The sequence below is a fragment of the Dama dama genome, chromosome 1 (assembly GCF_033118175.1).
Source record: "Dama dama isolate Ldn47 chromosome 1, ASM3311817v1, whole genome shotgun sequence".
NCBI classification, from domain to species: domain Eukaryota; kingdom Metazoa; phylum Chordata; class Mammalia; order Artiodactyla; family Cervidae; genus Dama; species Dama dama.
In genome coordinates, this window is record NC_083681.1 from 48,804,056 (window position 1) to 48,812,791 (window position 8,736).

An 8,736-nucleotide genomic window follows, 5' to 3' on the forward strand; every position below is an offset into this window, starting at 1 on the left:
ACAAATTGTACTCCCCCTTTAAACTATGTTGTGCTCATATTCATCTGTGATAGTTTTCATTGTTCTTCAATCAGTTTTGTCTGCAAGCAATGTAGTTAATGATATCCATGTGTGAAGTCATCACTTGTGTTGTTGGAAGAGGGTGATTGCAATGGCCAGTATGTTCTCTTGGCAAAGCTCTGTTAGTCTTTGCCCTCCTTTATTTTCTACTCCAAGGCCAAATTTGTCTGTTACTCCAGGTATCTCTTGACTTCCTACTTTTGCATTCCAGTCCCCTATAATGAAAAAGACATCTATTTTGGGTGTTAGTTCTAGAAGGTATTGTAGGTCTTCATAGAACTGTTCAACTTCAGCTTATTCAGAATTACTGGTTGGGGCATAGACTTGGATTACCATGATATTGAATGGTTTGCCTTGGAAACGAACAGAGATCATTCTGTCGTTTTTGAGATTGCATCCAAGAACTGCATTTCAGACTCTTTTGTTGACTGTGAAGGCTACTCCATTTCTACTAAGGGATTCCTGTCCACAGTAGTAGATATAGTGGTCATCTGAATTAAATTTGCCCATTCCAGTCCATTTTAATTCACTGATTCCTAAAATATGGATGTTCACTCTTGCCATCTCCTGTTTAACCACTTCCAATTTACCTTGACTCATGGACCTAACATTACAAATTCCTATGCAATATTGTTCTTACAGCATCGGACTTTAATTCCATGACCAGTCACATCCACAACTTGGGTGCTGTTTTTGCTTTGGCTCTGTCTCTTCATTCTTACTGGAGTTATTTCTCCAGTCTTTTCCAGTAGCATATTAGGCACCTACCAACCTTGGGAGTTCATCTTTCAGTGTCATATCTTTTTGCCTTTTCATACTGTTCATAGGGCTCCCAATGCAAGATACTGAAGTGGTTTGCTATTCCCTTCTCCAGCGGACCACATTTTGTCAGAACTCTCCACTATGACCTGTCCATCTTGGATGGTCCTACATGGCATGGTTCATAGCCTCATTGATTTAGACAAGGCTGTGGTCCATGTGATCAATTTGATTAGTTTTCCATGACTGTGGTTTTCATTTGGTCTGCCCTCTGAGGGATAAGAGTCTTATGGAAACTTTCTCATGGGAGAGACTGTCTATGGGGGAAACTGGCTCTTGATCTGATGGGTGGAGCCATGATCAGTACATCTTCAACTGAATTTTCTGTATTCTTTGCAGTCAAGATGGAGAAGATCTATACAGTCAGCAAAAACAAGACCGGAGCTGATTGTAGCTCAGATCATAACTCCTTATTACAAAATTCAGACTTAAATTGAAGAAAGTAGGTAAAACCACTTTTTTACCTACCTAAGCAAATCCCTTATGATTATACAGTAGAAGTGACAAATATATTCAAGGGAAGATATGATAGACAAAATGCCTGAAGAACTATGGATGGAGGTTCAAGACATTGTACAGGAGGTAGTGATCAAGATAATCCCCAAGAAAAAGAAAACCAAAAAGGCAAAATGGTTGTCTGAGGAGGCCTTACAAATAGCTGAGAAAAGAAGAGTAGCTAAAAGCAAAGGAGCAAAGGAAAGATATACCCATCTGAAAACAGAGTTTCAAAGAATAGCAAGGAGAGATAAGAAAGCTTTCCTTGGTAATCAATGCAAAGATATAGAGGGAAACAACAGAATAGGAAAGACTAGCGATATATTCAAGAAAATTAGAGATACCAAGGGAACATCTCATGCAAAGATGGGCACAATGGTATGGACCTAACAGATGCAGAAGACATTAACAAGAGGTGGCAAGGAAACACAGAAGAACTATACAAAACAGATCTTCACCACCCATATAATAACGATGGTGTGATCACTCGCCCAGAGCCAGACATCCTGGAATGTGAAGTTAAGTGGGCCTTAGGAGGCATCGTTATGAACAAAGCTAGTGGAGGTGATGGAATTCCAGTTGAGCTATCCTAAAAGATGATGTTGTGAAAGTGTTGCACTCATTATGCCAGCAAATTTGGAAAACTCAGCAATGGCCACAGAAATGGAAAAGGTCAGTTTTCATTCCAATCCCAAAGAAAGGCAATGACAAAGAATGCTCAAACTACCACACAATTGCACTCATCTCACACACTAGCAAAGTAATGCTCAAAATTCTCCAAGCCAGGCTTCAACAGTATGTGAACCATGAACTTCCAGATGTTCAAGCTGGATTTAGAAAAAGCAGAGGAACCAGAGATCACATTGCCAGCATTTATTGGATCATCAAAACAGTAAGAGAGTTCCAGAAAAACATCTATTTCTGCTTTATTGACTGTGCCAAAGCATTTGACTGTGTAGATCACAACAAACTGTGGAAAATTCTTCAAGAGATGGGGATACCAGACCACTTTACTTGGCTCTAAGAAATCTGTGTGCAGGTCAAGAAACAACATTTAGAAATAGACATGGAACAACAGACTGATTCCAAATCAGGAAAGGAGTACACCAAGGCTGTATATTGTCACCCTGCTTATTTAACTTATATGTAGAGTTCAGTTCAGTTCAGTTATTCAGTTGTGTCTGACTTTGTGACCCCATGGACTGTAGCACGCCAGGCTTCCCTGTCCATTACCAACTCCCGGGGTTTACTCAAACTTATGTCTGTTGAGTTGATGATGCCATCCAACCATCTCATCCTCTGTCATCCCCTTCTCCTCCTGCCTTCAGTCTTTCCCAGCATCAGGGTCTTTTCAAACGAATCACTTCTTCACATCAGGTGGCCAAAGTATTGGAGTTTCAACTTCAGCATCAGTTCTTCCAATGAATATTCAGGACTGATTTCTTTTAGGATGGACTGGTTGGACCTCCTTGCAGTCAAAGGGACTCTCAAGAGTTAAATATGAAGAGTATATCATATAAATTAATGCCAGGCTGGATGAAGCATATGCTGGAATCAAGTCTGCCAGGAGAAATATCAATAATCTCAGATATGCAGATGACACCACCCTTATGGCAGAAAGTGAAGAACTAAAGAACATCTTGATGAAAGTGAATGAGGAGAGTGAAAAGTTGGCTCAAAACTCAGCATTCAGAAACCTAAGAGCAGGACATCCTGTCCCATCACTTCATGGGAAATAGATGGGGATACAATAGAAATAGTGACAGACTTCATTTTCTTGGGCTCCAAAATCACTGTAGATGATGACTGCAGCCATGAAATTTAAAGACACTTGCTTGCCCCTTGGAAGAAAAGCTATGACAAACCTAGGCAACATATTATAAAGCAGAGACATTACCCTGCCAACAAAGATCTGTCTAGCCAAAGCTATGGTTTTTCCAGTAGTCATGTATGGATGTGATATTTGGACTGTAAAGAAAGCTGAGCAACAAAGTATTGATGCTTTTGAACTGTGGTGTTGGAGAAGACTCTTGAGTGTCCCTTGGACTGCCAGGAGATCCAACCAGTCAATCCTAAGGGAAATCAGTCCTGAATATTCATTGGAAGGACTGATGCTTTAGCAGAAACTCCAATATTTTGGCCCGCTGATGTGAAGAACTGACTCATTGGCAAAGACTGTAATGCTGGGAAAGATTGACGGTGGGAGGAGAAGAGATAACAGAGGATGATGGTTGGATGGCATCACCGACTCTATGGACATGACTTTGAGCAAGCTCCGGGAGTTAGTAATGGACAGTGAATCCTGGAGTGCTGCAGGGGTCGCAAAGTGTCGGACACAACTAAGTGACTGAACTGAACACAGTTTCAGTGTAGGATGATGAAAAAGTTCTGGAGCTGAGTTGTGGTTACATAAAAAATGTGATTATTCTAATGACACTGAACTGTATATTGAAAAATAGCTAAAATTGTGAGTTTTGTCTTATGGATATTTTACCATCACAACAAAAATTCTTTTATCAAATACTTTGTTAAACTTAAAACAAGGAAACCCCATGGATTCCAAATCAAAATAATTTCAATTTAGACATTTCAAAATGGAGATTCTAATAGGCTGAATAATGACCCACTAAATTTATGTCCTAATCTCTAGAACCTGTGAATATGTCAGTTTACGTATTGAAAGGGAATTTTCAAATGTTAAGTTAAGCATTTTGACATACAGGGAAGTTTATGCATTATCCAGGTGGGATTAATGGGGAAACTTCTGAGGGTCAGAATCAGAGAAAGTACTGGGTCAGCAGAAGAAAATCATATTAAGAATACAATCTAAGGAATGCAGACAGTCTCTGAAAGCTGAAACAGGCAAAGAAACAGATTCCTACTTAGAGTCTCTAACAGCATAGAGACCAGCATTTAGACTTCTAACCTACAAATCAGTAAGGTAATAAATCTATGCTTCAGCCCAGCAGATTTGCAGTAATCTGTTACAGTGATAATAGAAAACTAATAGATATTTTACGGTCAGTTGAAGAAACAGTTGCTGTTTTCAAAACAAGGCAAGATTAATCCTGTAGAAATTATATTGATGACCTATGGAGAAAGAAATGGCAACACACTCTAGTATTCTTGCCTGGAGAATCCCACAGACAGAGGAGCCTGGCAGGCTACAGTTCAAGGGGTCACAATAGTTGGACACGACTTAGAGACTAAACCACCACCACTTTGAATTTGATAATTTAAATCCTTGTAGCAGTCTATCTCTGTGTGTAATATCAATATAGCACCATTGGTGAAGTGGGTATTTTCAGAGGCCTTGGTAACTGGATTCTAAAGTACTGGAAACATAGAAATGAATCAGAAATGTCAATGTTCTTGAGATTGCCTTCTAGAAGAAACAGCTAGAGGTTGCAGAAGGATGAAAGAGACATGTAGAATATTTCTTCATAATGTTAAAGATTCAATTTGAAAAAAATAAATAATTCAAACAATATGTTCAATATTACTTTATAATGGGACTGGAGATCCTTATGGACTCTGTGCTGTGATTTTACTGACTAAAATTCTCTCTGCAGTGGGATGACATTTAGGGTTTGCTTGGCAGATGATGAGAGCATTATTTAGCATAGTCTTTATCTAGAAGGGAAAAAATAATACATTCATTGAAAAGCAGTTAGCTAATTATTTGCCTATGTAAATAAAAATTGCAATCATGTATTCCATTGCTCATATGAATTGAACAATAATGTATCAAAATGCAGACTATTCTGGATTAGCCCATGCTGATTTAGTGTTTTTGTGTCCCATAAACAAGGATGGACTTGATTCATTCACCACAAAGATGAAGCTCATTTTCTTCCTAAAAATGCAAAAAGGCATGGAAAGAAATATGTAACTGTGCCAGTAGATTTATTCAGAATTCATTTGTTCATTTGTTTTTTAAGTAAAACTTGTATTGAATGTATCCTTTGACTCATGGCTAACGGTAGTATTGAGGATATATGATTTCTAAAGAAGCTGACTTGACTCCATCCTTCAAGTATTCATAGTTAAAAATATAAGATAATCATTAAAAATAATGAATTCATCAAATCACCATGATGTACATTTTAAATATCTTAAAAACACAATACCATAAAGAAATCCTAATGATAGCCAGCCGGAAGCATCTATTCAGCACAGGGAACTTAGCTCAGTGATCTACAATGACTTCGAGGGGTGGGATAGAGGCTATATATAGCCTCTCTATATATACAGGGATATATGTATACTTATAACTGATTCATGTTGTTGAATAGCACAAACCAACACAACATTGAAAAGCAGTTATCTTCCAATAAAAAATTTAAAGAAAAAAGTTTTTTTTAATTTCAAAAATGAAACTACTTCCTAACTTTCATAAAGAAAACTGAGTGACGAAGAATTAATGCTTTTGAACTGTGGTGTTGGAGAAAACTCTTGAGAGTCCCTTAGACTTCAAGGAGATCCAACCAGTCAATCTTAAAGGAAATCAGTCCTGAATATTCATCAGAAAGACTGATTTTGAAGCTGAAACTCCAATTCTTTGGCCACCTGATGCGAAGAGCTGACTCATTTGAAAAGACCCTGATGCTGGGAAAGATTAAAGGCAGGAGGAGAAGGGGATGACAGTGGATGAGATGGTTGGATGACATCACTGACTCAATGGACATGAGTTTGAGTAAACTCCATGAGTTGGTGATGGGCAGGGAAGCCCGGCATGCTGCAGTCCATGGGGTCACAAAGAGTGACCCCACACAACTAAGTGACTGAACTGAACTGAACTAACTTTCAAAAAACTATTTAGCAAAAATGTAGAATGAAGAGTATTCATGCAATAATCTCATTTTAAGAGCATAGAGGTTAAGAAGACAATCTTTGCAATAGAGAAAATATTGATTTTCTTATGTCAAATTTCCTTCAATAGACTTCCATAAGGTCACTAATGGGGAAAAATAACTAGATGAAAGGGAAGGTTCTGCATCAGTTTCAGATGATACTTACATCACCACTAGAAATGAGGGAAACCCAATTTCACTGTACCATATGTTTTGACATGAACATCACATAAAAGTTTAAACCATAGATGTATTTTCAAAATTTTAGCTATAAATAGGTCTAGATGATTAAAATATTGATGAATTCAGGGTAACACAATTTTTATATGATAATCACGCTTAAAGAATATGTCCATAAAATGTAGAGACATTCATTGTCATGTTCATAAGAGCTACGATTATTCTACAGCAAATTTCAGAAGCCTATCCTGGAATGTGGATTAGAAAAACTCAATTCTCACCTTTATGATTACCAAGACATGTAATTTCTTCATATTCAAGCCCTCATAAAAGAACAAAAAGTTATAGAAAATAGTACTCAACGTGTAAATGGTTGTACAAATAGGAACTAGCATATTGTGTTGACATTACAGTATTCTTACTGATTAAAAAAAAAAAGGGGTTGCACTACATTTTCAGAGAAAACCACTTCTTCATCCTGCTTCGAATCTGTTTGGTCTTTACACTATAGATTATTGGATTCATCATGGGAGGAAAGAGAATATAGATGTTGCCCATAAGGACATGAACCAGAGGTGAGAGATGCTTTCCAAAGCGGTGTACCATAGTGAGACCAATGATGGGAATGTAGAAAACCAGGACTGCACAGAGGTGGGAGACACAGGTCTCCAGAGCCTTGAGCCTCTCTTTTTGAGATGCAATTGCAAGCATTGTATGCAAGATGAAAACATAGGAGAGGAGAATAAGGACAGCATCCAACAACAAGGTACAAATCACCAGAGCCAGGGCATAGAAGCTATTGAAGCGAATGTCAGAGCAGGCCAGCCGGAGTAGATCCTGGTGCAGGCAGAAGGAATGAGAGAGAATGTGGGGTCTGCAGTAAGGGAAGAACTTCAAACGGATGATGACAGGAAGAATAGACAAAGAGCTTCTTGTCAAAATGGTCACCATGAAGTAAATGATCCTGCTATTAGTCAGAATGGATGTATATCTCAGAGGATTGCAAATTGCTATAAAGCGATCAAAAGCGATGGCAAGAAGGACTCCAGACTCCATGAAAGACAGTCCATGAACAAAATAAGTCTGGGAAATGCAGGCATCTAGACCAATCTCCTGGCTGAGCCCCCACATGGTCCCCAGCACTGTGCGTACTGTGGACAACCCCATGAACAAGTCAGTAAGGGCCAGCATGGCCAGGAAGTAGAACATGGGCTCATGCAGGTTCGGCTCAGTATGAACAACATGTAGCACCAGGCAGTTTCCCAGGAAAACCACAGCATAGATCAAAGAAAAGGGAACTGAAAACCAAGGATAGTATTGTTCTAGGCCAGGGAACCCAGTGAGAATGAATATCGAAGAGTTGATATTAGAAGCAGAAGAAGCAGACATGAATATTTGTAAAATAATTTCCAAGTTAAAGTAAATATTTATTCACAGTTTTGTTTAAACTGTCTGCTGCCTATAAGAATAGTTAGATATAACACAGCCTCTTGGATTATCACCCAGGGAAAGCTGATTGTAGAATCCCAAGCATTGTCAACTCTGTACTAGAAGTTACAGTGCAAGATGACTTCATAGGGAACCTCCTTGGTAAGCGTCTCAGAAGTTAGAGAAGATCAGATCCTGATGATTTTAGGCAGAGTAAGTCATAAGCCTCATTCCCTCTCAGTCTCTCTGAGAGACTGGCGGCACACGGGCCAGGTGATAATGACTGCAGTTATTGAGAGCACAGTGCTGTCTTGCTCTGCTGCTCCTGAGAAGCCTCTGCACACTCTCTCCATCCCAAGTCCTTGAGCCCAGGCAGTCAGAGTGTTCACATTTATGAGGAAGGAAAGTAAAGGACTTATTGTGTGAGTCCAGTGAACCTATGCTCCTGGGACACCAGTGTCCCCTTGGGTGAATGATGCAAGTGAGAGATTCTGTGTGGTCACTTACAAAGTAGTAGTTCCCTGGAAATGTGAGGAATAGATGAATAACTGCATTTTCCCGGGAGTCCACAACTCTTTTCTAATCTTAGAGAAACATAATTGAATGGACTGAAAATTCAATACTTACTCAAAAGGAGAAGGCAAAACATGAACATTCAATGGGAAAATAGAATATCAGCATTCTGAAGCATTTTTTTTTTGACTCGTTTTCACTCAGAAATAAGAAATATGTTTTAGTAAGGCTGATTTATTGTTTTATTATTTATTTATTCATTATTTATTGCTTATTATTATTTGTTGCTATATTCTTAAAGAAATGGGAATACCAGACCATCTTACCTGCCTCCTGAGAAATCTGTATGCAGGTCAGGAAGCAATAGTTAGAACTGGACATGGAACAA

At 38.6% G+C, this 8,736-nt stretch overlaps 1 protein-coding gene across 1 annotated transcript; it reads right to left on the reverse strand.

Moving 5' to 3' along the window:
- Positions 1–6,854: 6,854 nt before the first annotated feature.
- LOC133056625 (olfactory receptor 51V1-like) lies at positions 6,855–7,796 on the reverse strand. The gene has a single exon (XM_061142173.1). The coding sequence runs from the start codon at positions 7,794–7,796 to the stop codon at positions 6,855–6,857; it is 942 nt and encodes a 313-aa protein (XP_060998156.1).
- Positions 7,797–8,736: the final 940 nt, after the last annotated feature.

What these genes read in the sequence shown, in the direction of transcription:
- LOC133056625 (XM_061142173.1), bottom strand. Translation starts at nt 7,796, where the DNA reads ATGTCTGCTTCTTCTGCTTCTAATATCAACTCTTCGATATTCATTCTC.